The sequence below is a fragment of the Macrotis lagotis genome, chromosome 4 (assembly GCF_037893015.1).
Source record: "Macrotis lagotis isolate mMagLag1 chromosome 4, bilby.v1.9.chrom.fasta, whole genome shotgun sequence".
In the NCBI taxonomy this organism is placed as follows: Eukaryota; Metazoa; Chordata; class Mammalia; order Peramelemorphia; family Peramelidae; genus Macrotis; species Macrotis lagotis.
In genome coordinates, this window is record NC_133661.1 from 157374571 (window position 1) to 157401811 (window position 27241).

General features: G+C 39.3%; 1 protein-coding gene across 1 annotated transcript in view; it reads right to left on the reverse strand.

The window, feature by feature from the left end:
- The window catches only part of ITGA11 (integrin subunit alpha 11), a 218526-nt gene that overhangs the window by 11955 nt on the left and 179330 nt on the right, over nucleotides 1-27241 (reverse strand). Inside the window, exons 21-29 of the mRNA XM_074234488.1 lie at nucleotides 26973-27071; nucleotides 24866-24942; nucleotides 21383-21472; nucleotides 20762-20852; nucleotides 19754-19864; nucleotides 19438-19524; nucleotides 18078-18188; nucleotides 15343-15438; nucleotides 939-1052 (exon numbers count right to left, since the gene is read on the reverse strand). Of these exons, the coding sequence (XP_074090589.1) occupies nucleotides 939-1052; nucleotides 15343-15438; nucleotides 18078-18188; nucleotides 19438-19524; nucleotides 19754-19864; nucleotides 20762-20852; nucleotides 21383-21472; nucleotides 24866-24942; nucleotides 26973-27071 (876 nt within the window). The remainder of the gene's footprint in view (nucleotides 1-938; nucleotides 1053-15342; nucleotides 15439-18077; nucleotides 18189-19437; nucleotides 19525-19753; nucleotides 19865-20761; nucleotides 20853-21382; nucleotides 21473-24865; nucleotides 24943-26972; nucleotides 27072-27241) is intronic.

Genomic DNA, 27241 nt, shown 5'->3' on the forward strand with positions numbered 1-27241 from the left:
ACTTGGAGTTGGAAGACTAGGCTTTTCCTCATGGATCCATCACTTGCTAATTATGTGACTTTGATCAAGTCACTTAATCTGGCTAAGACAGTTTCCTCATCTGTTAAATGAAGATTATAATCCTCTATCTAGTCTGACATTGATATTGTGAAGATCTAGTGTGAAAATGTGGAAAATGAAGTAGGATAATAGAATTATAAGGAATTATAAGGAATAATGGAATTCTAAGGAAGAAATTTCATTTAGGCAAACAAATCAACTTTGGAGAATAGGAATACCTTGGAATGGTGGTGGTAGTGTAGCAGAGAAGGATCTGTTTGTGTGTGTGTGTGTGTGTGTGTGTGTGTGTGTGTGTGTGTGTGTGTGATAGAAAATGAAAGGGCACTAAAGGACAACATGGTCTCCTTAAATTTTTCCTTTAAAAGAGGAGAGAATTCTATTAAAAGAGGAGAGAATCTCATATGTTGACATATTAATGATACCCTTAATGTTTGTTGAATTGAATTTAAAAGATTCCTATGAATTAAGATGTAAGAAATGTGGGTTGTCAGGTTCCTGCTCTTACTCCAGCTTTGCGATTTTGGGCTTGTCTCTTTACTTCTCCTTTTTTCTCCTCTGGAGAATGGAGAAGTTGAATTAGATGATCTCCTTCAGATTTCTTTAACTTCTGATGCTCTGCAATTCTATCATTCTTAGAAGCATGTATAATTTTCAACTCAAGAGCCTAGATAATGGGTTATAAGTAGTAGGAAGGATTTTATGGAGGAAACATGGAGAGTCTGACCCCTGAGGAGGATGTACTCAAGAGGTCAGAAGCTTGTTTAGATCTTGGAGAACTGATGAAGATGAAATACTCAGGCTCCCTAGATCCCCATTCTCTTTATTCTCTGTCATTAACCTATGCCATTTTAGTAGGTGCCTGTAGCCAAGGCCCTCACCTTCCAGAGTGCTAGGACCAGCAGGGCAAGGAGCAAGAGGCCTCCCAATGTACTTCCAATGATGATCCAGATTGGGATCTGGGAATCCTCTTGTTTAGAGATTTCAAATATGATCTGAAAGGGACAACAGCCAAGAAACACCATTAATTGAAGATAGCCAAAACAATCTTGTTCAGAGGTAGTGGGAGGAATAAGTTATAAATATAAAAATAAATTTTAAAACATAAGCATTTAAAAATAATTTTTAGTTGGAAATGTGGTTGCATTCTCAATCCTAATAACATGATAAGCTAGAAATAATTGAGCATTAAGGTCATGTTTTTCAGTCTTCTCTTAGAAATAAGCTCTACAGCAATTTTATTAAATTATTTTGTATCACAGAATTTCAATCAAGTCAAAGCCATAGTCCTTTCTGAATGTTACTCAATATGGAAGAAAGACTCAACTAAACAGGCTTAAGGAACCTTTTTCTGGGTCATACTCTGCCTCAGGTCAGGTTTTCAGGAGGTTGAGGGCTAATGATAATGCTTACTATAATGTAGGGTTGAGTCCAGAGAAACATGGATTCTTGAATACAAATTTTTCCAGGTTTTTTCCTACTTTGGTAGTACTATCAAGGGCCATCACTGTTAGAGTCTGCTTCTGTGACCACTTTCTTAGGAGAGGAGGGCCTGGAGCCAAAGAAAAGACACAAATTTTTTGTAAAATATGGCCATGAAGACCCATAGAGTACTAATTCTTTTACAGAAGCAGTTGTTTAGTGTCTTCCAAATCTAGTCCTGCCATCAAGGTTCATCACTTTTACACAGCTTTGTTTCTGTGGTGACTTTTTTGCAGGAAGGGAGGGCCCACTGTTCCATAGATTGCTCATGTGGCAGCTTTCTCCAAAGGAAGGGAGGGCCCTAGTCCAAAGGGAAAATAAGAAAGTTCATAGAATGTGGCCATGAGATTTCAGATAGATGGAATTCTGTATCAGCAGTTTTCCAGTTTCTTTCAACTCTAGTAGAACCATCAAGGACTATCATTGTTAATACAGTCTGGTCTTGAGTTTTTCCTCAGAGGGAAAGGTCGAACCCAAAGGAAAAATAAGAATGTTTTATAAAATATTGCCATGAGGATCTAGATAGTACCAATTCTTCAGCAGAAGTTTTCCAGCTTCTTCCAACTCTAGTAATATCATCAAGGGCCATCAGTTATTGGTATTATACAGTTTTGCTCTTGTGGCAGCTTTCTGTGTGGAAGGGGAGGGTCCAGGCCCAAAAGGGAAGCAAGATTGTTTATAAAATGTGGCCACAAGGATCCAGATAGTACCAATTCTTTATCAGAAGTAATTTTCCAGTTTCCTCCAATTCTAGTAGTACTACCATCAAGGTCATCACTGTCACACAACCTTGCTTCTGTGGCAGGTTTTTGTGCAGGAGGGGAGGGCCCAGGCACTAAGGAAAGGTAAGAATGTTTATAAAATGTGGTCACAAGGATCCAGATAGTACCAATTCTTTATCAGAAGTAATTTTCCAGTTTCCTCCAAATCTAGCAGTACCATCAAGGGCTATCATTGTTATATCATCTATTTTTGTGTTTCTCAGAGGGAATAACTGGACCCAAAGGATGTTTTATTAAATGAGGTCATGAGGACCCAGATAGTACCAATTCTAAAGCAGAAGTTTTCCAACTTCTTCCAACTCTAGTAGTATCATCAAGGGCCACCTTGATGTCACATAGTTTGATCTTGTGGCAGCTTTCTGTGTGGAAGGGGAATGCCTGGGCCCAAAGGAAAAATTAGAATATTTATAAAATGTGGCCATGAGGACCCAGAGAATACCAATTCTCTTTCAGAAGTTTCCTACCTTCTTGCAACTGGACTATCATTGCTAATACAGGCCTCAGAGGTGAAGGTTGAACCCAAAGGAAAAATAAGAATGTTTTATATAAAAAAATATTGCTGGGGTGGCTAGATGGCACAGTGGATAGGGCACCGGCCCTGGAGTCAGGAGTTCTGAGTTCAAATTTCACCTCAGACACTTAATAATTACTTAGCTGTGTGGCCTTGGGCAAACCACTTAACTCCATTTGCCTTGCAAAAAAACTAAAAAAAATATTGCTGTGAGGATCCAGATAGTATCAATTCTTCAGCAGAGGTTTTCCAGATTCTTTCAACTCTATTAATACCATCAAGGGCCATCACTATTATCCAATCTGCTCCAAAGGTAGCTTTCTGTGCAGGAAAAAGTGCTCAGGTCCAAAGGGATAATAAAAATGCTTATAAAATATGGCTGTCAGGACCCAGAGAGTACCAATTCTCTATCAAAAGTTTTCCAGTTTCTTCCAACTCTAATCATTATTATATAGTCTGTTCTTGTGTTTCTCTTCAGAGAGCAAGGCTCAACTAAAGGGAAAATAATTTTTTTAGGGTTTCTTTTTTTTGCAAGGCAAATGGGGTTAAGTGGCTTGCCCAAGGCCACACAGCTAGGTAATTATTAAGTGTCTGGGACTGGATTTGAACCCAGGTACTCCTGACTCCAGGGCTGGTGCTTTTATCCACTGTGCCACCTAGCCGCCCTGGGAAAAGAATTTTTTAAAAATGTTGTCATGAGGGTCCAGACAGTACAAGTTCTTCCAGGAGAAGAAGTTTTGTAGCTTCTTCCAAATCTAGTAATACCTTCAAGGGCCATCACTATTACCTAATCTGCTCTTGAGGCTGCTTTCTGTGTAGGAGGGAGGGCCCAGGCCCAAAGGAAAAATAAGAATGTTTATAAAGTGTGACCACAAGGACCCAGATAGTACCAATTTTCTGCCCGACAAGGTTTTCCGGCTTCTTTCAACTCTAGTAGTACTATCAAAGGCCATCACGGTTACGGTCTTGCTTCTGTGGCAGATTTCTGTGCAGGAGAGGAGGGGCAGGGTCTACATGGAAGATAATGTTTAAAATGTGGCCAAGGATATCCAAATAGTACTAATTCTCTAGCAGAAGTTTTCCTGATTCTAACTCTAGTAGGACCATCAAGGGCCATCATGGTTAGACAATCTGCTTTTGTGTTTCTCCTTGGAAGGCCAGGCTTGACCCAAGGGGAAAACAATTTTTTAAAAAATATTGCCTTGAGGATCCAGATAATACCAGTTTTTCATCAGAAGTAGTTTTCTAGCTTCTTCTAACTCAAGTAGTACCATTAATGACCATCATTGTTATATGGTCTGTTTTGTTTTTCTCCTCAGAGAGCATGACTGGGCCAAAGGGAAGACGAATATTTTATAAAATGTTGTCTTGAGGATCTAGATAGTAGCAATTCAAGCCAAAGAAGTTTTCTAGCTTCTTCCAACTCTAGTAGTACCATTAAGGTCCATCACTATTACTCAGTCTGGTGCTCAAGTAGCTTTCTTTGCCAGAGAGAAGAGCCCAGGCCCAGAGGGAACATAAGAATGTTTATAAAATGTGGCCATCAGGACCCAGAGAATACCAATTCTCTCTCAGAAGTAATTTTCCAGCTTCCTCCAGATCTAATAGTACCATTAAGAACCATCATTGTCATACCGACAACTCTTGTTGTTTCCCCTCAGTGAGCAAGACTGAGCCAAAGGGAAAACAAGAATTTTTATAAAATGTTTCCATGAGGATCTATATAGTACTAGTTCTCTAGTCGAAGTTTTCTAGCTTTGTAGTAGTACCATTAAGGGCCATCACTAATCTTTGGCAGCTTTCTTTCCCAGAGAGTAGAACCCAGGCTCTGTTTAAAAAATGTGACCAGGGGTGGCTAGGTGGTGCAGTGGAGGCTAGGTGGTGCAGTGGATAGAGCACTGGCCCTGGAGTCAGTAGTACCTGAGTTCAAATGTGACCTCAGACAGTAATTACCTAGCTGTGTAGCCTTGGGCAAGCCACTTAACTCCATTTGCCTTGCAAAAAAACCTAAAAATAAATGTGACCAGCAGGACCCAGAGTACCAATTCTCTATCAGAATGTTTCCAGCTTCTTCTAACTATAAGGGCCATCATTGTTATATAGTTTATTCTTGTGCTTCTCCTCAGAAAGCTAGACTGAACCCAAAAGGAAAACAACATTTTTTAAAATGTTGCCATGAGGATCCCGATAGTACTAATTCTCTATCAGAAGTGGTTTTCCAACTTCCTCCAGCTGTAGTACCATCAAGGGCCTTTCATGGTTATCCAATCTGCTCTTAGGTAGCTTTCTGGCAGGAGGGATGAGGCAGGATCAACAAGGGAGATAAAAATGTTTATAAAATGTGGCAAAGAGGATCCAAATAGTACTAATTCTCTGGGAGAAGATTTCCAGATTCTAACTCTAGTAGTACCATTAAGGGCCATCTTTGTTCTATAGTCTGCTTTTGTGTTTCTCTTCAGAAAGCCAGGCTTGATCCAAGGGAAAATAAGAATGTTTTTTAAAATGTTGCCATGAGGATCCAGAAAATACCAATTTTCAATCAGAAGTAATTTTCCAGATTCTTCCTCCGGTAGTTCCATTAATGGCCATCATTGTTACATAGTCTGACTTGTTTTTCTCCTCAGAGAGCATGACTGGGCCAAAGGGAAAACAAAAAATGTTTTATAAAATGTTACCATGTGGATCTTGATGGTACCAATTCTCTAGCTGAAGAAATATTCCGGTTTCTTCCAAATCTAGTAATACCATTAAGGGCCATTGCTATTACCTAATCTGCTCCTGAGGCAGCTTTTTGTGCCAAAGAGAAGAACCCATGCCCAAAGGGAAGATAACAATGTTTATAAAATGTGGCCATCAGGATCTTGAGAATACCAATTCTCTATCAGAAGTTTTCTAGCTTCTTCCAACTCTTAAGGGCCATAGTTATTATGCAGCCTGCTCTTGTGTTTCTTCCCAGATAACAAGAATGGGCCAAAGGGAACTGTTTTATAAAATGTTGTCATGAGGATCTAGATAGTACCAATTTTCCAACTGAAGAAATTTTCCAGCTTCTTCACATTCTGGTAGTATCACCAGGGGCCATCACTGTTTTCCATTCTGCTCCTGGGACAGCTTTCTGTGCAGCAGAGAAGAGCCCAGGCTCAAAGGGGAAGATAAGAATGTATAAAATATGGCTATCAGGACCCAGAGAGTATAAATTTTCTATCAGAAATACTTCTCCAGCTTCCTCCATCTCTAGTAGGACTGTAAGGGCCTTCATTGTCATACAGTCCGCTCTCGTGCTTCTTCTCAGAAAGCTTGGCTGGGCCCAAAAGGAAACCAAGAATGTTTTTAAAAATGGTACCGTGAGGTTCCAGTTAGTACCAATTCCCTGGAAAGGAAGTTTTCCAGCTTCTTACAATTCTAGTAGTACCATCAAGGGCCATCACTGTAATTCAGTCTTCTGTGGCAGTTTTCTGTGCAGGAGGGGAGGGGCAGAATCTACATGGAATATTAGAATATTTATAAAATGTGGCCAAGAGGATTCAAAGTACTAATTCTTCAGCAGAGGTTTTCCAGATTCTTCCAAATCTAGTAGTACCATTAAGAACCATCATTGTTGTACAGTCTGTTTTTGTGTTTCTCCTCAGAAAACCAGGCTTGGCTCAAAAGGCAAACAAGATTGTTTTTTAAAATATTGCTTTGAGGATTCAGATAATACCAGTTTCTGCCAGAAGTAGTTTTCCAGATTCTTCCAACTTGAGTAGTACCATTAATGACTATCATTGTTATATAGTCTCTACTCTTGTGTTTCCCCTCAGTGAGCAAGACTGGGCCAAATGAAATTAAGAATGTTTTATAAAATGTTGCCATGAGGATCTCGATGGTACCAATTCTTGAGCCAAGGAAATTTTCCATTTTTTTTTCCAAATCTAGTAGTGCCATTAAGGGTCATTGCTATTACCCAATCTGCTCCTGTGGCAGCTTTCTATACCAGAGAGTAGAGCCTAGGCCCAAAGGGAAGATAATGTTTGTAAAATGTGACCATCAGAATTCAGAGTACAATTCTCTATCAGAAGTTTTCCAGCTTCTTCCAATTCCAAGGGCTATCACTGTTATACAGTCTGCTCTTGTGTTTCCAGACTGGGCCAAAGGGAAGACAAGAATATTTTATAAAATGTTGCCATGAGGATGTAGATAGCTTCAGCTTCTAGCTGAAGAAGTTTTCTAGCTTCTTCAAACTCTAGTAGTACCATCAGGGACTATCACTATTTTCCTGTCTGCTTCTGGGACAGCTTTCTGTGGTAGAAAAGAGCCTAGGCTCATGGATATTTATAAAATATGACTATCAGAACCCAGAGAATACCAATTCTCTATAAGAAATAGTTTTCCAGCTTCCTCCAGCTCTTGTAGGACCATGAAGGGTCATCCCTGTCATACAGTTGACTTTTGTGCTTCTCAGAGATCCTGGCTGAGCCCAAAGGGAAAACAAGAATGTTTTTTAAATGTTGCCATGAGGATCCAGATAACACCAATTCTCCAGGAGAAAAAGTTTTTCACTTCTAACTCTAGTAATACCACCAAGAGCCATCATTATTTCACAGTGTTGCTTCTGTGGCAGTTTTCTGTGCAGGTCTACATGGAATATAAGAATGTTTATAAAATGTGGCCAAGAGGATCCAAGTAGTACTAATTCTCTAGCAGAAATTTTCCATATTCTTCCAACTCTGGTTATACCATCAAGGGCCATCACTATTATCCAGTCTACTCTTGAGGCAGCTTTCTGTGTAGGAGGGGAGGACCCAGACCCAATGGAAAGATAAAATGTGACTATCAGAACAAAGAGAGTACCAGTTCTCTACCAGGTGAAGTTTTTCAGCTTCTTCCAACTTGCCATCCTTGTTATACAATTTGCTCTTGTGCTTCTCCTCAGAGAGAAAGGTTGGGACCAAAGGAAAAACAAGAATGTTCTTTAAAATGTTGCCATGAGAATCTAGAAAGTACCAGTTCTCTAGCAGAAGTTTTCCAGCTTCTTACAATTCTAGTAGTACCATCAAGGACCATCACTGTAATTCAATCTTCTGTGGCAGCTTTCTGTGCAGGAGGGGAGGGGCAGGATCTACATGGAATATTAGAATATTTATAAAATGTGGCCAAGAGGATTCAAAGTACTAATTCTCCAGCAGAGGTTTTCCAGATTCTTCCAAATCTAGTAGTACCATTAAGAGCCATCATTGTTGTACAGTCTGCTTTTGTGTTTCTCCTCAGAAAACCAGGCTTGGCTCAAAAGGCAAACAAGATTATTTTTTAAAATATTGCTTTGAGGATTCAAATCATACCAGTTTCTGCCAGAAGTAGTTTTTCAGATTCTTCCAACTTGAGTAGTACCATTAATGACTATCATTGTCTGCTCCCATGTCAGCTTTTTGTGCAGGAGGGGAGGGCCTGGGCCCAAAAGAAAGATAAGAATGTTTTATAAAATGTGACCATGAGAATCCAGATAGTACCAGTTCTTTATCAGAAGTAGTTTTCCAGCTTCTTCCATTTGTAGTAGTGCCATGAAAGGACATCACTGTTCCACAGCCTGTTTCTCTGCAAGAGGGCAGGGCCCAGGCCCAACAGAAAGATAAGAATGTATATAAATGTGGCCTTCAGGACTCAGTACCAGTTCTATATCAAAAGTTTTCCAGCTTCTTCCTACTTTAAGGACCATTTTTATACAGTCTGCTCTTGTGTTTCTCTTCAGAGAGCAAGACTAGGTCCAAAGGGAAAACAAGAATGTTTTATAAAATGTTGCCATGAGGGCTGCTAGTTGGCATAGTGGATAAAGCACCAGCCTTGGAGTCAGGAGTACCTGGGTTCAAATATGGTCTCAGACACTTAATAATTACCTAGCTGTGTGGCCTTGGGCAAGCCACTTAACCCCATTTGCCTTGCAAAAACCTAATCCCCCCCCCAAAAAAAGGTTGCCATGAGAAGCTAGATAGAAACAATTCTCTATCAGAAGTTGTTTTCTAAGTTCTTGCAACTTTAGTAGTAGCATTCAGGACCATCATTATTATGCAGCCTGCTTCTGTGTTTCTCTTCAGACAGCCAGGCTGAGCCCAGACAACAAATGAGAATTTTTTTTAAAATATTGCTGTGAGGATCCAGATAGTACCAATTCTACAGCAGAAATTTTTCAGCTTCTTCCAACTCTAATAGTACCATCAAGGACCATCACTATTACCCAATCTGCTCTTCAGGCAGCTTTCTACGTAGGAAGGGAGGACCTAGACCCAAAGGAAGATAAAATGTGACCATCAGGACAAAGAGAGTACCAATTCTCTACCAGACGAAGTTTTTCAGTTTCTTCCAAGGGCCATCATTGTTATACAGTATATTTTTGTGTTTTTCTCAGAGATTAAGGTTGGTTGCAGAGGGAGAACGAGAATGTTTTATAAAATGTTGTCATGAGGATCCAGATAGTACCAATTCTCCAGCAGAAGTTTTCCAGATTCTTCCAAGTCTAGTAGTACCATTACTTTTACAGTTTTCCTCGAGTGTCAGCTTTTTGTATAGGAGGGGAGGGCCTGAACCCAAAAGAAAGATAAGAAACCTTATAAAATATGGCCATGAGGACCCAGATAGTCCCAATTCTCTCTCAAGTAGTTTTCCAGGTTCTTCCAACTGTAGTAAGGGCCATCATTGTTATATAGTCTGCTTTTGTTTTTCTCCTCAGACTGGGTCCAAAGGGAGAACAAGAAAGTTTTTTAAAATATTGCTATGAGGATCCAAATAGTACCAATTTTCCCAGGAGAAATTTTCCAGCTTCTTCCAACTCTAGTAGTACCATCAAGATCCCATCACTATTACCCAATCTACTCTTGAGGCAGCTTTCTTTGTTGGAGGGAAAGAGAATAAGAATGTTTTTCAAAATATGGCCATGAGAACCTAGATGGTAACATTTCTGCATTAGAATTTTTTTTTATCTTCTTTCAATTTTAGTAGTACCATCAAGGGCCATCACTATTACACAGTTTGCTCTTGTGGCAGCCCCCTACTGTATCCCCAGTAGGGAAGGGCCCAGGCCCAAAGGGATGACAAGAATGTTTATAAAATATGACCATGAAAATTGAGGGTATGCCCTTTAATTTGGAAATGACTGAGCAAATTGTAGTATATGAATGTGATTGAGTACTATTCTGTAAGAAATCAAGAGTGGCCAGACTTCAAAAAAGCCTAAAATGACTTGCATGACCTGATTCTGAATGAAATAAGCAGAACCCAAAGAGCATTGTACACAATAACAGCAACATTGTGTGATCAACTATAATGAATTTGTTCTTCTCAGTAGTATAGTGATTATTAACAATTTGTTTTTTTCAAGGCAATGGGGTTAAGTGATTTGCCTAAGTTCATACAGCTAGGTAATTATTATTATTATTTTTAAAGATTTTATTTATTTTGAGTTTTACAGTTTTTCCCCTAATCTTACTCCACCCCACCCCCTGACAGAAGGCACTTTGCCAGTCTTTACATTGTTTCCATGGTATACATTGATGCAAATTGAGTGTGATGAGAGAGAAATCATATACTTAAGGAAGAAACATAAAGTATAAGAGAAAGAAAGATCAGACACTAAGATATCAGTGTTTTTTTCCTAAATTAAAGGTAATAGTTCTTGGTCTTTGTTCAAACTCTATAGTTCTTTCTCTGGATACAGATGGTATTCTCCATCATAGACAGTCCCAAATTGTCCCTGATTGTTGCACTGATGGGATGAGCAAGTCCATCAAGGTTGATCATTGCCCCCATGTTGCTGTTAGGATGGGTGTTCAATGTTTTTCTGGTTCTGCTCATCTCATTTAGCATTAGTTCATGAAAATCCCTCCAGGCTTCCCTGAATTCCCATCCCTCCTGGTTTCTAATAGAACAGTAGTGTTCCATGACATACATATACCACAGTTTGCTAAGCCATTCCCCAATTGATTTCCAAGTCTTTGCCACCACAAACAGGGTTGCTATGAATATTTTCGTACAAGTGATGTTTTTACCCTTTTTTCATCATCTCTTCAGGATATAGATCCAGTAGTGGTATTGTCGGATCAAAAGGTATGCAAATTTTTGGTACCCTTTGGGCATAGTTCCAGATTGCTCTCCAGAAAGGTTGGATGAATTCACAGCTCCACCAACAATGTATTAGTGTCCCAGATTTCCCACAATCCTTCCAACAATGATCATTGTCCTTTCTGGTCTTATTGGCCAGTCTGAAAGGTGTGAGGTGGTGCCTCAGAGAAGCTTTAATTTTCATTTTTCTAATAAGTAATGATTTAGAGAAATTTTTCATGTAACTATGGATTGCTTTGCTCTCATCTATAAATTGACTTTGCATATCCTTTGACCATTTGTCAATTGGGGAATGACTTTTTTTTTTAAATTTGACTCAGTTCTCTGTATATTTTAGAAATGAGTCCTTTGTCAGAAATACTAGTTGTAAAGATTGTCTCCCAGTTTATTACATTTCTTTTGATCTTGGTTACAGTGGTTTTGTTTGTGCAAAAGCTTTTTAATTTAATGTAATCAAAATCATCTAGTTCCTTAGTCATAAACTGCTTCCCTTCCCATAGATCTGTCAAGTAAACTAGTCCTTGATCTAGTTTGCTTATAATATTTTTTTATGTCTAAATCCTGTATCCATTTTTTTTTTAGGTTTTTTCAAGGCAAACAGGATTAAGTGGCTTGCCCAAGGCCACACAGCTAGGTAATTATTAAGTGTCTGAGACCGGATTTGAACCCAAGTACTCCTGACTCCAAGGCTGGCGTTTTCTCCACTGCCACCTAGCTGCCCCACCCTGTATCCATTTTGATCTTATCTTGGTATAGGGTGTGAGTTATTGGTCTAATCTAAGTTTCTTCCATACTAACTTCCAATTTGCCCAGCAGTTTTTATCAAAGAGAGAGTTTTTTATCCCAATAACAGGACTCTTTAGGTTTATCAAACAGGAGATTACTATAATTGTTTTCTGCTATTGCATCTAGTCTATTTCACTCGTCCACCACTCTATTTCTCAACCAATACCAGACAGTTTTGATGACTGATGCTTTATAATATAATTTTAGATCTGGTAGGACCAAACCACCTTCTTTTGCACTTTGTTTCATTGAATCTCTGGAAATTCTTGACTTTTTATTTCTCCATAAGAATTTACTTACCACTTTTTCTAAGTCATTAAAGTAATTTTTTGGAATTTTGATTGGTAGGGAATTAGAAAGGTAGTTTTGTTTTGGTAGAATTGTCATTTTTATTTTATTAGCTCAACCTATTCATAAGCAGTTGATGTTTGCCTGGTTATTTAAATCTGATTTAATTTGTGTGAGCAGTGTTTTGTAATTGTTTTCAAAAAGTTTCTGAGTCTGCCTTGGCAAATAGACTCCCAAGTATTTTGTATTGTCTGAGGTTACTTTGAATGGGATTTCTCTTTCTAGCTTTTCCTGCTGTATCTTTCTAGTCATATATATAAAAGTTGAGGATTTATGAGGGTTTATTTTATATCCTGCAACTTTGCTAAAGTTGCTAATTGTTTCCAGTAGTTTTTTGGGATTCTCTAGGTATACCATCATGTCATCTGCCAAGAGTGAGAGTTTTGTCTTTTCCTTCCCAATTCTAATTCCTTCAGTTTCTTTTTCTTCTCTAATTGCTGAAGCTAACATTTCTAATATGACATTGAATAGTAGTGGTGATAATGGGCATCCTTGTTTCACCCCTGATCTTATTGGGAATGGCTCTAGCATCTCCTCATTGAATATAATGCTTCTTGATGGTTTCAGATAGATACTGCTTATTTTACTAAGGAATAGTCCATTTATTTCTACACTTTCTAGTGTTCTTAATAAGAATGGGTGCTGTATTTTGTCAAAAACAGTTAGGTAATTATTAAGTGTCTGAGGCCAGATTTAAACTCAGGTCCTTCTGGCTCCAGGGCTCCAGGGCTCTAGCCAGTGTACCACCTAGTTGCCTCATTATCAACAATTCTAAAGGACTTGGGATGGGAAATACCATCTACATTTGAAGAAGAAACTGTGGAGTCTGAATGTAGACCAAAGCATACTATTTTCAGTTTTTAAAATTTGTTTTATATTTTATATTTTTTTCATTCTTAATTTTTTTTACTTTTTTCACAACATGATTAATATGGAAATATATTTAGTAGTTATATTTAGATAATCTGTATCACATTATTTCCTATCAAGAAGGAATGGGGATGGAAATGGGGGAGAGAGAGAAAAAATGTGAAACTCAAAACCTTACAAAAATGTTGAAAACTATCTTTGCTCTAGTTGCGAAAATAAATAAATTTATTAAATTAAAAAAATGTGGCCATGAGGACTCAGAAAATGCCAATTCTCTACCAGAAGAAATTTTTACTTCTTCCAATTTTAATAGTACCAATAAGGGCCATCATTGTTATATAGTCTCTTCTTGTTTTTCTCCTCAGAGGGGAGGGCTGGACCCAAAGGGAAAAGAACAGTGTTTTATAAAATGTTGCCATGGGGACCCTGATAGTACCAAATCTCTAGTAGAAGTTTTCCAGCTTCTTCCAACTCTTGTAGTACCATCAACAACCAGAATTCCCATAGTCTTTTTTTTTGTTTTTTTGTTTTGCAAAGCAGTAGAGTTAAGTGACTTTACCAAGGTCATACAGCTAGGTAATTTTTAAGTGTCTGAGGCTGGATTTGAACTCAGGTCCTCTTGACTCTATTGTGCCACCTAGCAACGCCCCCCCCCCCCCCCCCCCATAGTGTTAGAGGAGGAAGAGCTAGGGATTTTCATCCCGGGACTGGACCTGGCTTTGGTTAGTTGAGTCAAAGCTGTCTCCCTTGATAGTTTTCTACGTAGATGACTCTCAGTATCTGACACTTCCCAAAGTGACAGGGGGGGTCATGTAGTTGACATAAAACTAGTTTCATTGACCATTGCTCTTGAGTCTTGTTTTCTCCCTGAGAAGGGACTTTCAGGAGCACATTTCCTGTTTGTAATTCCATTTATGCCTCGGTTTTGTTGGGTCTCAAACTTGTAATAGCTATAGTTGCCTGCAGAAGAAGATCCCAGTCATCAGGAAGATTCCCTCTAATGACTTGGCAGAACTGCTCTGCCAGAATTGGCCACAGGTGGCTGTTGCTTAGTCTGCTCGTTTACCAGAACCACACACTGGTTAAAGCCTCAGAGGACCTGGGGGCAGAAGTTGGTCCTTGAAGAACCCAACAATAGTTGGGGGAGGGGTTATAATTGGTTTCAGAAGGCCCAAGGATTAAAGCCCAGGTTTGGCCAAGCCTCAAAGAGCTTGTCCACCTTCTATTATCCTTCCAGTCCCAAATGCGTTCTTTGCTATGTGTACCCCTCATATACTTAAAATTTTTCATACACTGTTCTTATATTTTAAAGGATCTATGTCTTGCCATTTCAACTAGACTGGGATTGATGGAGAGACATCGTCCTATATATCTTTGTACAATAGTCCATCTTTGATAATTTTGATTGATTTTCTGAAAGATAAAATATCCAGGAAACCTTATTTTCTCCCCCCTTTCAGCCCCCTTGGGAGAAGGGGAGAAGATCACTAAATACATGAGTATGATTGAAAAAGTCTATTCTTTTATTTTCGCTATATACATATATATATATATATATATGTACATATATATATATATATATATATATTTTCTAAACTGGATGATAACAGTCCATGAACTGAATTTTAGAGCATTGATTCCTAAGTAACGCCAGGAGAGGGCAGCAGAACTGCATGGTCCCCAAGTGTCTGGGTTCTGAAGGTAGCCAGCCCTTTGTCTTGATGTATGTCTCCTTATTTAGGTAGCTGGGTACAAAATCTCGAGGATGGGGTTTGGCAGATGAGATCGATTTCCCTTCTCTTTATATCTTTGTCATCATTCCTCCTCCCCCAAATGATTGAGAGCATCAGATTCCCCCTTTAAAACAGCATCCCCCTCTAAACATTCCATTACAAAACAACCAATCTAAAATAACTTTTAAGGAGCACATAGAATGCATGTTTATAGATTTAGGTATTTTATAGAGTGAGAGGTGATGAGAGGAGACCACCCAGAGTGATTTTACTGGACATTTGTGTAGAGTTTCTTATTTGACCAACTAATAGAAAACTGATCTATAAAGACAGACCCAGAGAGAAATAGAGATCGAAGAGAAATAATAAAAGTTTATAGATTGCTTCAAAGTTTACAAAACTTACAATGCATTATTAAATTTGCTTTCAAGAAATGACCCTGACTTGCTGGCCTTTCCCAGGGAGTAGGGGGTGGGGTTGGGGAAGAGACTAGTCTTGAACTTTTGGGCCCTTGGCTCATGTGCCTTACCTTCTGGGATGGAATAGGCCGGCCTGTTTCTGATAGAGAGAGGGACTAGATCAGGGTCACCTCTCAGGCTCAAGATCCTAGCTCTTGTCCTGCCTCCCCTTCCTCCCAGGGAATTGTTTCCTCTCCCTTTCTTCCCCCCCCCCCCCCCAAGCTCACCTGCCTACTGGGATCCTCTTCTCGGAAGATGAAGGGACTCTGGAAGTGTCGCTGCAATACCGCATTGATTTTGATTTTCAGAGACTTGAACTTGAGCTAAATGGTCAGAGACAGGAATGTTATTGTCTGAAATTGAATAGAGAGCCTTCTACTCCCAACCCACCTCAGTGTCCCAGGAGGCCAAATAAGGATTCCACTGATATACTGCCTACTTCTTCCAAAAGTACCTCTCCTTCAAAAACAAAAACATGAGTTTTGATACAAGTCATTTTTTAATAAATCCTAACATGATTTATATTGTTAGAAAACAGTGCCACACAGTCGAATGATTGGGTCCAGTTTTGCTTCTGTCATTAACTGATGAATTCTTTGGTGCCATCTAGCTTGACCTGTGTTTACATGCTTACCAGTGTTTTCTTTATTTTTATTGGTTGTGTTTGTTGTTCTATGGATTCTTCTTTCTTTATTCTCTCCTTCCTCTCCTTTCACCTATTGGTCCATTGGTGGTTTCTAGACACACCTGACTTTCCCAGTTGTGACTCAGGGAAAGTCAACACCTTTTTCAGTGGTCCCAGTCAAAAGACCGGTTTATTATAGTGTCCAGAACAGTTGGTGTAGAGTGGGGTGTTTAATATTTGCCAATAACGATCCAAATGGTGGGAGTAAAGCGGTTATGGGAACTTAATTTCTTTAGCGACACTAAGGGAGAGAATGACAAATCTGGGTTCATAGACTTGAGCTTGGGAAGGGCCCTTTAAGGTCATCTAGGTCAACCTTTTGCCTTGGGTGCTGCTATGTAACAATCATTGAACAGGCCCTGCAGATTTCTGAAAAACCTAAAAAGACTTAGATGAATTAATGCTGAGTGAAGTAAGCAGAACCAAGAGAATATTGTATATAGTAACTGTAACTGTTGTTACAGCAACATTGTGTGATCAACTATGATGGACTTAGCTCTTCTCAGCAATAGAGTGATCAAAGACAATTCTAAAAGACTCGTGGAGTCTGAAAGCAGGCCAAAACATTTTTTGGTCCTCCCCTGGTTTTTTTGTTCCTTTTTATTCTGATTCTTCTTTCACAAGTGATTAATATGGAAGTATGTTTAACATGGTTATAATATATGTTATATCAGATTATGTGCTTTCAAGGGGAAGGGGGAAGGAGGGGAGGGAGGGAAAAACATGGAACTCAAAATCTTATAAAAATGAATATTGAAAACTATCTTTGCATATAACTGGAATAATAAATAAATTTAAAAAATAAAAATAAAACTAATAAAAAAAGAACTATGGAGTCTGAATGCAGATCAAAGCATACTATATTTAAATTTTTTTGTTTTTCTTCCTTGTGGTTTTCCCCTTTTGTTCTGATTCTTTCACAGAATGACTAATATGGAAATATGTGTAGCAAGATTATGTATATATATATATATATATATATATATATAATCTTTATCAAATTACTTGCTGTCATGGGGAGAGAGAAAATTTTATAAAAATGAATGTTGAGAACTATATATATATATATATATATATATATATATATATATATATATAATTGGAAAAACAAATACATAAAATCTGAAGTCCAGATAGAGATTAAGTCCCTATTTGTACAAATTCACTTGAGAAGTATGCAGGTCCTATGACATATAGTCTAGAGTTCTTTCTCCAAGGCATTGTTTGACCTTGTATTGAGTGAGTCTTTTCTAATTCTCGGTTTTTCCATCAGTAAATGTTGTCTAAAGATCTTTCCTGCTTTTAACATCTTAGGATTTATGTGTCAGGGATGTTCTAACTCAGGCCAGTAATTAAATTTGTTATCTCTTCTTTGAGTGAAGTGTAACAAGGAGATCTTTATTTGTCTTAACACTTTTCCAACTCTTTTTGATCCTGTATCATTCACTAGGACCCTTTCCTAGCTTCCCTGTTCCTGACCATATCCATTTGATCTTGGAGTCTCTAGCTCTTGCCTTGAATTCAACACACATGGACATTTGTTTTTCAGCTAGGAGATCTTGGTGTGGTATTAGGTAGACTATAATGGGTAGGATTTCTCCTCTGAATGAGAAGACTATTGAAATCCAAGGATGGGGAGATCATATCTTCATCTTCAATGAGCCATACTACTTAGTAGATAATCCAGAATGATGGATAAACTAGAAAAGATTTCCATTAGTTTTGAAGTTATTCTGTAATTATCTAGACACACAGAGCTATCTAGCTGCCTAATTATATTTTTTTTGCCAATCTCACCTATTTCTTAAACTCGGTTTCACTATCTCACTTTACAACGAGCCCTCTTTCCTCTGACTTCCTATAGCATTTCCTTTCTGGACCACCTGGTTGGCACTTAATACTGGCTTTGTAACTGATATTCAATTTTATTATATTTATATCTTGGTGGCCTTGTTAGAAAGTAAGTTGGTTGGCTCAGAGAATGGGTTGTTTGTACCCTGCAATGCAGCGTTGAGTACATTTTGATTGTTCAAGTGCCATTGAGTGGGAAGAAGGAAGAACTGATGAAGGAGGGAGGTTGGAGGAGGTCAGTTTGCAATGAAAGATTAACTAAGAATAACCCACAGATTAGATAACCAATCAATGGAAAACCTAGGAGGGACTCTATTCCTGGGAAACTGAGAGGGATCTGAATTCTCTTGTGGTTTCTCTATTCTTTAGCTGAATTAAAAGAGTCCAAGGATGGGGAGTAAGTCAGGAAGGGACTTGGCTACTTACTGCTTTGAGGGATTTTAGCCATAGATTCCCCAGCAGGTAGAAACTCATTTCCTGGTTGGTGGCCAGCTTCACGTTGCAGTTGATTGAAACCACATCTGAATTGCTATGATTCTGAAAAAAGACCCAGGGGAGGGCAAGTTTAATTGAATTCCACAAATGTTTATTAAGAACCTACTCTGTGCAAGGCCTAGATAAGATCACTCTCCCTAAGATGGAAAGAGAAATGACTAGCTCATTTCTCCAGAGTCGGGCTGAATGGAGCCTATCTCAGGGCAAGAGCCCTGAATCAAGACATCAGAAGTGGAGATTCTGGAGCTTATGATCTCTCTTTCCCTTAAATCAGATTGGTCCTGAATATAGGGGAATGTTTTTGTGGTAAAATTTGATGGGTCCCATGAGCCTCTGCTGGAGGAGTCATCTACTTTGTTTTTGGATTCCAAATGGACAAGATTAGTAGTTTTTGGTATAATGGAATAATAGCTAACATATATATAGCACTTTGGAAAGTGCTTTACATGTATTATTTCATCTTCATAGAAATGCTTTGAGGTAGGTCCCATTTCACTGAAGCACAGAGATGCTAAGCAACCCAAAACAGCTCAAGGTTCATTCCTTTTTTTTGGGGGGGGTGTTTGCAAGGCAATTGGGGTTAAGTGGCTTTCCCAAGGCCACACAGCTAGGTAATTATTAAGTGTCTGAGGTCGGATTTGAACCCAGGTATTCCTGACTTCAGGGCCGGTGCTTTATTCACTGCGCCACCTAGCTGCCCCTCAAGGTTCATTCTTCACTGTGTCCTTGCTGCTTTAAGGAAGGAACAAAGTACTTGAGTTGGGCGACCTATTTTATAATTTCAGTGGTAGTCCTAATTTAAAGTACTTTTATACATTAGTAGATCTTCATAAATACATTTGTGTGAAATTAAATTATCTTTTTGTGCTTCAGTTTCCCTATCTAGAAAATAAATTAATAATACATTTCCTATCTACTTTATGGATATCACAAAGGGTCAGCTGTCCCATTGTACATGTGATAGATATCTATATATCTATTTTTTTTGCCCTTTCTGGAATATCAGAATATCTGCCTTTTTTTTTCTGCTTTTGTCTGTTGCCCATCCTAAAGCCCAATCTAAATCTGACTATACAAATTTTCCCTGACTTCTCTCCCTATTTTTATTATTTGTACTCCTCATAGAGTTTAGCTTAAGGATAGAGACCTATTGGCATTTGCTTGGTACCTTTTGTACCATGTTTTATATATCATGTACTCTATACTAAGAGAAAAACAACTTTTATGCTCAGGAAATAGAGATCTTGGAGGCTACTACATTCTACCCCTCTTTCCATGGGAGGGTCTCTACCAGGTGTGATGAATGACTCAGGTCCTCCTCAGTGGGAGCTTGCCGGTAGTCAGTATTGTTCCCCCCGATGGTGCACGTTGTATTCTCCTATACATAAAACAGACACACACGTAGACTTACAACCAGGTCCATCTGACAGTCTTTTCCCTTTGGAAGAAGTACTTTTCCCCTTTGGAATAACTGATGAAGAAACCCACTCTGGATGGTGGGAAAGGAAACAGTGAGGATCTTACCCCCTGGGCAAGGTTCTTGCTGACTTAGGAAGAGTATTATGCCCACCCTTAACTATCATAGAGGGCTGCCAGAAGATCATTACCTGATTCACAAAGTCACTCAGCATCAGTAGGCGGTTCCCTCCTCTTGTGGCAATGGGGACTGTGATTTTAATTGTGACCCCATTTACTGGGAAAAATCCCAAGTTTAGGATCTATGAAGAAAGAGGGAAAATGCATTAGTGTACTAATCCCTGGGGCAGGGAATTGTGGGTCTTATAAGACCTGAAGACTGGATATTCCTTGTCCTTGACTTAGAGTCTGAAAGAGTTCTCCAGGAGCACAGAGAAATTAAGTGACTTGCCCAGGGTCACACAACCAGGTCTTGTGGATTCTGAATAGTCTATCTGCCCACCATTATAATCATAGTAATTAGATCTTTTGAGCTCTCCACCTGGACCTCCTTACCTGTCTACCCTTACTATCCATCTCTGTTCCAGCCAGATGGGTTTTTACCCTTGAGCTGCCTGCCTTTGTTCATGTTGTTGCCTTGTTTAGATTCCTTTCCTTCAAGCTTCCTAATCCTGCCTTATTCAAGGCCCATATCATGTTCTTTCTCCTCTTTTTGATAACTCACATTAACCTTTCCCTTCTCAGAACTCTAGGAGGAATTGTACAGTGAAACGAACCGCTGGCTTAAAGATCTTAGTTCTGTCCTTGTCCCCATGTGATGATGAATAAATTTTATCCTTTGTGAGTTTCCTAATCTACAAAATGAGAGTATTAGATCAGATAACCTTTAAGGTTCCCTCCAACTTTGAATCTATGATCTTATGAACCCCAAATGCATTTAGAGTCAGTATCATACAAATTTAACTGTTAAGGCCACTAATTGTTCTTTCCATTCTAGAGGAATTGAGAACCACAGAGGTAATGTGAATCTGTTTACAGTCACACATTTGTAGAGACAGAACATTGATTTACTAAATCCCAGGTCAGTGGTCTTACCACTGTACTGTGACAGCATTGACTCAGACCCCAGGCATCCCTTCTAGAGACAGGGCTCCCGCTTCACATCCTTTACCTTCTCACCTCCTCCTGTCTAGTCTTACCGTAAATGTGCATTGGAAAGGAGGGCCAATGCTGTTGTAACTCTCTAAGGAGCTGTTGGACTTCACCTCATAGCGATTCAGACTGGAACTTCTATAAGGAAGTGGGACAGAATTGTTAGAATGGTTTAGGGCAGGCTACCCCATGATATATAGAGAGAAGGAGGTCTGGGACCTCAGGCTGGTACCTAGTTAGGTATTGGGAACTGAGGGTAAAAGTCTAAGAGCAGAAATGCTACCTGAGACCTTGAATACTTTGGAGTCAGGTATATTATATGTTAACTTGAATTTATTTGAACAGTAGTTTTATATTATTTTTTTCTATTGTATGTGACTTATTTCCCCAATCAGATTTTGTTCTTTGAGGATAGGAACATTATCTTCTCTGTTAGACTCTGGTCTCTTGGGGAAAGGGACTCTAATGCTGCCATCAAATTAGATGATCCACAAAGATGAGGACAAATCCTCACGGGATTCACATGAACTTGAGATTTCTAACTTTTGACCCATCCCTGTTAGGCAACTGGGTCTTTTTTTAGGTTGTGATTGATATACCTGTGAGCTTGTTGACATGATGCTCCCCTTTTGGACCTGAAGGAATCTGGGGGGAAGAAGATTTCATACCTGGTGAAAAGGATGTCAGCTTCATATTTAAGACGGAAATTCAAGAGCACTGAGTTATCTTTCTTGGTGCTTTCCTTCTCTTCACTGTCACTGAAATCAAAAGTTAGGAAATAATAGTCAAGACCTCATACCTTCTCCACACATGGAGAGCCAGTCTGAGCATTGAGCTCACCTGGGATGTTATCATTTCAGTGGGAGGGACACAGATCAGACAAAAATAAGAATTCCTGGTATTGAGTACTAAACTGTTTAATAGGGAGGTTGAGTAATCTATTTCTTAGTGAGATGATGTAGTTCTTAGAGGAAAAGGGCAACAGCTCAAACTCAGTTTGTGGCATAACCATGAACTTGAGGGATCGCCCTGTTGTGGGAGATGACACTGGGCTTCTTATCTATTTCTTCTATCAGTCACATACCTTTCCAAACCCAGATTCCTCCCTCAACCACAGAAATGGAGGCAAAAGTATAATTAAAAAAATTAATGGTTAAGGAATGGAACATATCTGGGTTCTAAACCTAGTTCTGTCTCTAACTTGCTGTGTGACTTTAGACAAGTTCCTTTACTTCTTTGACCTCTTCAGTAAAGTACTTTCTGTTTTATCTTAAAGGTATTACTGTATAATCAGTGAAGGAATGAAAAAGCATTTGCTGAACACTTACTTTGTTCTAAATACTGTAATTATTAAGTACTGGGGAATCAAATAAGGAAATATATGCACATGAAAGTACTTTTTTTTTAGTTTTTTTTTTTTTGCAAGGCAATGGGGTTAAGTGGTTTGCCCAAGACCACACAGCTAAGTTTAAGTGTCTGAAGCCAGATTTGAACTCAGGTACTCCTGACTCCAGGGCTGGTGCTCTGAAAGTACTTTTTTTTTTTTAAAAAAAATGCATCAATTGCTATATAAATTTGAGTTATCATCACACACAAATATTCAACTGCTTCAAAAGACCTATAAAGTATCTTTATAGAAGCTTCCTTCAAAACTCCTTCACATCTCAGTGGACAATTTCATGAGCTGCTTTGGTTAAAAAAACAAATAAAAACAAACCAAAAAACCCTTCTGGCTTGGTGGGCTAGCTTTCCAGTGAAGAGTCTTTGAACTTTGCTAAACTGGTCCTTAGATGATAAATTCATCAATGCATCCTTACTCAAAGCCTTTCCAGCTCAATAGGACTTGTCAGTGTTGACATTTTGCTGGCATCCTTTGAGAACCCAGGGTTACTTCTATGCCAGGAAGAAGCATCCAAAGAGGATTTACAGTGATGGATCATATCCATAGCTTAAGAACAAACAGTCAGTCCTGTTAACAGCGATGGAAAAATCCTAGGAAATCCTTGAATCAGCATTATATTCATATTTCTATTTTGAGAGTAACTCACTTATTAACTTCCTTTCAGGAGTCAGTACCTGAGAACTTAACTAAACTTCTAACTATGAAATTAAAAAATATTTGTGAGAATTCAAACAGTTTAATTTTTTTTTTAGTTTTTTTGCAAGGCAAATGGGGGTAAGTGGCTTGCCCAAGGCCACACAGCTAGGTAATTATTAAGTGTCTGAGAACAGATTTGAACCCAGGTACTCCTGACTCCAAGGCCGGTGCTTTATCCACTATGCCACCTAGCCGCCCCTTAGTTTGTCTTAACTACAGACATAAACTCAACATGCTGTTATGTAGTTCTTCATTCTCTGACACCAAATCTGTATGGAGTGTTTTGTTTTTATTTTAAAAATCAAATTACAGACTGGTGGGAAAGTCTTTTGGAGGATCACAACTTCTTAATTATTTCTTTCATAGCAAGACTTCTCCTTTCTTTTAAATGATATACTGTTCGAGATAATACATAAAAAGCACTTGGAAGACCTTAGAATACTATGTAAATTTTAGATAATGTTTTAAAGAGAAAAATCAATTTATTACTTAAGAGAGTCATAGTCTCTGTACTTAGCTACTTTGGGAAAGGTTGATAGGAAAACTCACATACATACACATACACATACACACACCAAGTTCATAAGCCCATTCACATGCATATAGAAGAATATATACAGTCACATTATTAAGAAATGGAAGGGTCATTGGGTAACCCCACATATTCCCTCTCCCTCTATAATCTTCCCTGTAGATGGAGTAGGTAATCCCACAAATGGTATAATTTCAGTGACACCTGCTCAGAAATTTCTCCCCCATCTGTTTGATGCCTCTAGTGAGTTGATGAAAGATGACCCATCAGGTATCAAGGGGAAATGTCCTTGGAAGAAGGGTCACAGCTATTGAAACTCATTGACACCTAAGAAGTAAATAACTCCATTCCAATGCAAGTTTTGTTACTGGGAAAGGAAGAGAGAGGAAGATGACCCTGAGATTGGAAGGGAGAGGTGGAATGGGGAAAGTGGGGAGGTGGGTGGTGAAGAATTGGGAAGGACAGAAAGGTTCAACTGAATTTTGCTTCATGATTTTGCCTTGGGTCTGTCCTTTGAGTGCTTGTGGGTCTGTCCATATATAAGCACACTCCCTTACCATTTCCCACAGTTGTGTTTTTATAGAGTCTATTGACATTGTGGACATACATTAGGTCAGGCTATAGCCTTCAAAAACAGGAAAAACTGGATATAGCACCCTTAGCCCAACACACAGACACACACACACACACACATAGACACACACGTCTTACCCACTGACATCAATTGACTTTTTATCAGGTTTCTGTTGTAGTGATAAGAAAACAAAAGGAAGCATAGCAGAAAAGCTTGTTCCCTCAGATACATGTTCATCATTGGATTTTTTGTACTTCATTGATGGAGAACATGAGGCCCCTATGATTCAAAATTCAACTTTTCTTAGCAGTCTTTTATTTTTAGCTTAGCCTATACAGTCCTATAATTTTTATTACTCAACAGTTTTTTTTTTAACAGAGGTGTTGGGGAGGCAGCTTATACTATGTCCTAAGATTAAATTTTCATTGTGAGCATTTATACCTTGGAAACCAGGTTGGTTTATTATTTTTTTGATTACCTAGTTTATAGATTAAAGTGTGTTCACAGAAAGTTGGTTGTTAAAACACTTTCCGGTATACTACAAAAGTTGTCATCATCACAGTACATTTTTTTTTGGGGGGGGTTTACATATCTGTTTTGCCTCCTTATATGGATGGTCAAGACTTTGTGGACAAGCAGAATATGTCTGTTCTGTGCAGTATGGTGCAGTAGAAAGAGATTTGGATTAAACTCTTCCATTTATTCCTAGCATGGGTCATCCAGAATCACTGACCTTCTCTGAACCCGTGTGTCTTCTCCTGGAAAATGAGGTAGATAGTACTCAGACCACCTCCCCTAAAGAATTTCTTTGAGGCAAGCACTCTGGAGGTAATGCATGTACCCCATGCCTACTACCTGGAGTGAGTGCAGGTAAATAAATAGTGAAGAGTGCTGGAGATCTGGGGTGAGCAGAAAGAACTTAGGAAAAGTGGAGCACGGCCCCTGACCTGCCGACTGTCAGGAGGATCTCCATATTCTGAAGAAAAACCGACTTGCTGAACTCAAAATCCAGGCGAAAAGCTCCCTGGAGAAAGAGGGGGAAAAAAGTTTGTTAAGGAAGCTGGGGAGTCCCTGAGGCTCTTGGCTGGGATTGAAGGCCCACCAGAGCTGCCATGGTCCATCCTGGCTCCCAACTTCCCCTCCCCTTGGGGCTGGGTCTAACCCTTGCTCTGCTGTTCCAGCTGTGCATCCTAGCTGGCTGGGAATGTGGTGGACAAGGAGAAAGAATGGGCTGAGATGTCACCAGGGTATCTTGGGCGGCTGCCAGTGTGATGCCTAAAGAGCCAAAGAAAACAGCTTCTTGGGGGGGAGGAGGCTGTCTTGACTGATTCTTCCCCTTTTTTCCTTCTTTTAAGAGCAGAGAAAAACAAGTAGAAAAATTGACTTTGGAATGTCTGTTTGGGCTTCATGAGGTTTGGGATAGGGGAATATCATAGAATCATGGAATTTCAGAGCTAGAAAAATCTGAGAGTTTATTTACTCTATCCCTCCTCATTTTATTTATTTTTTGTTTTTGCAAGGCAATGGGGTTAAGTGACTTGCCCAGGGTCACACAGCTAGGTAATTATTAAGTGTCTGAGGCCGGATTTGAACTCAGGTACTGCTGACTCCAGGGCCAGTTCTCTATCCATTGCATCACTTAGTTGCCCCCTCCCTCCTCATTTTATAGAGGAAGAAGCCCTTCAAGGTGAAATCATCCACAGATCATAGATTGTGGACCTGGAAAAGTCCTCAGAGATATTTTGGTCCAATCCTTTTCATTTTGAAGAGGAGCAACATAGGTCCGACTTGCCCAAGGTCACACAGCTAGGAAGTGTCTAGGGCTGAATTTGAACTCAGGTCTTCCTGATTTCAGTCTGGAACTATAACCACTTAAACTCACTGGCTGCCCTAGACTTCAGACTACATGGTGATAATTCCATTCTATCTTCCTTCTAACCCACCTCCCCAGAGATGTTTTAGAATTTGGTGAAGATAGGAACTGCAGAACTAGATATCATGGCCCTGGTGCCCAGCTCTATTTTTCCAGATAGTTCCATTGAAAACTCTCTAGGCTCCATCTCCATGATCCTGTGCCTGGGTGACAAATGTCTTCTCCTCTACTGGCTTTTTCCTTCTGAACCTTCCATCTCCTTTATCCCTCTTCTCCACCCTCAAATGCACACAGCTCAGACAGCTATAATTTCTTTCCCTCCTGGCTCTTTTTTTTTTTAATAAGGCAGTATTATGAGTCCAAGCTGTTGCCTTCTTCCTTTTCTCCTTCTTTATTATTCCCATGCACAACCCATTTATTTGGATTAATGAAATATTCTCTTTTACCCCTGGGTTCATCCTGATGCCTTCCTAAGAGATGCTTATGGGAGTCTGAAAGTGTTAAGGAACCTCCCCAAGGGTCTTTCATGGGCCAGCATGCAGTTTGGGGAGGGGACTGGGAGATATAGGGGATGATTTAAGAATAAAAGATTTCAGACTTCGTTGCCTATTAATTGACCTTGTGGAATTTGGCTGATTGATTCCCAAGTCTGGGAAAAGAAGGGTGGGACCTATTGGAAGAATTGAGGTTAGGGATGAAAAGGGGATTTCTCTTTGAGGTTGAGGTTTGTGTCTAAGGGGACCGTCTTGTTGTGGAGAGGGATAAAATAGTAGTGATCTGACCCAAGGTCCTAGCTTTCCCAAGGATGAGACTAGCCAACTAGATGTTGACCATCTGCATTTTACCAGGTATATAGCTTGTTTGTATATAGTTATTTTCAATTGTCTCTCTTCTCCCACCTCCTCATTAGACTGTGAACTCCTTAAGGACAGGGAATTTTCTGCCTTTTTTTCCTTTGTATTTTCAGTGCTTTTGCATAATGCCTATACTTAGTGACTGGCTCCAAGGCGCTGATACTTTGGTTTTCTGAAAATTTCCTATATGATCTAATGATTCTAAAGCCTATAAAAGCACTCTCTCCTCACCCATAATCTTTGGCTGTCTGCTCTTTGGTCACCTCCCTGCCCTCTTTCATTCCCCAGCTTTTCCCCTTTCCTCTTCCCCCACCCCCAACTTCTTACCTTGGCCTTTGCTTTGAAAAATGGATAGCTGACATTGCAGATTTTCTTGTTGATCCTTCTCTCCTCATTTATGCATTCAATGCTTCCATCGGAGTCATCCTGTGGTGGAGGGGAAGGAAGTAATATGGGGAGAAAAGAATCAAACTCTGATCTTAGTCTTTTCTTCTTTTTTCAGTTGGGACTGAATCCCTGATGTGGATCCCTGGGATGAGAGCCCTTCTGTCTAGCCTGACTGGTGGGGCTTGGGGCATGGGACATGATGGAGGTGT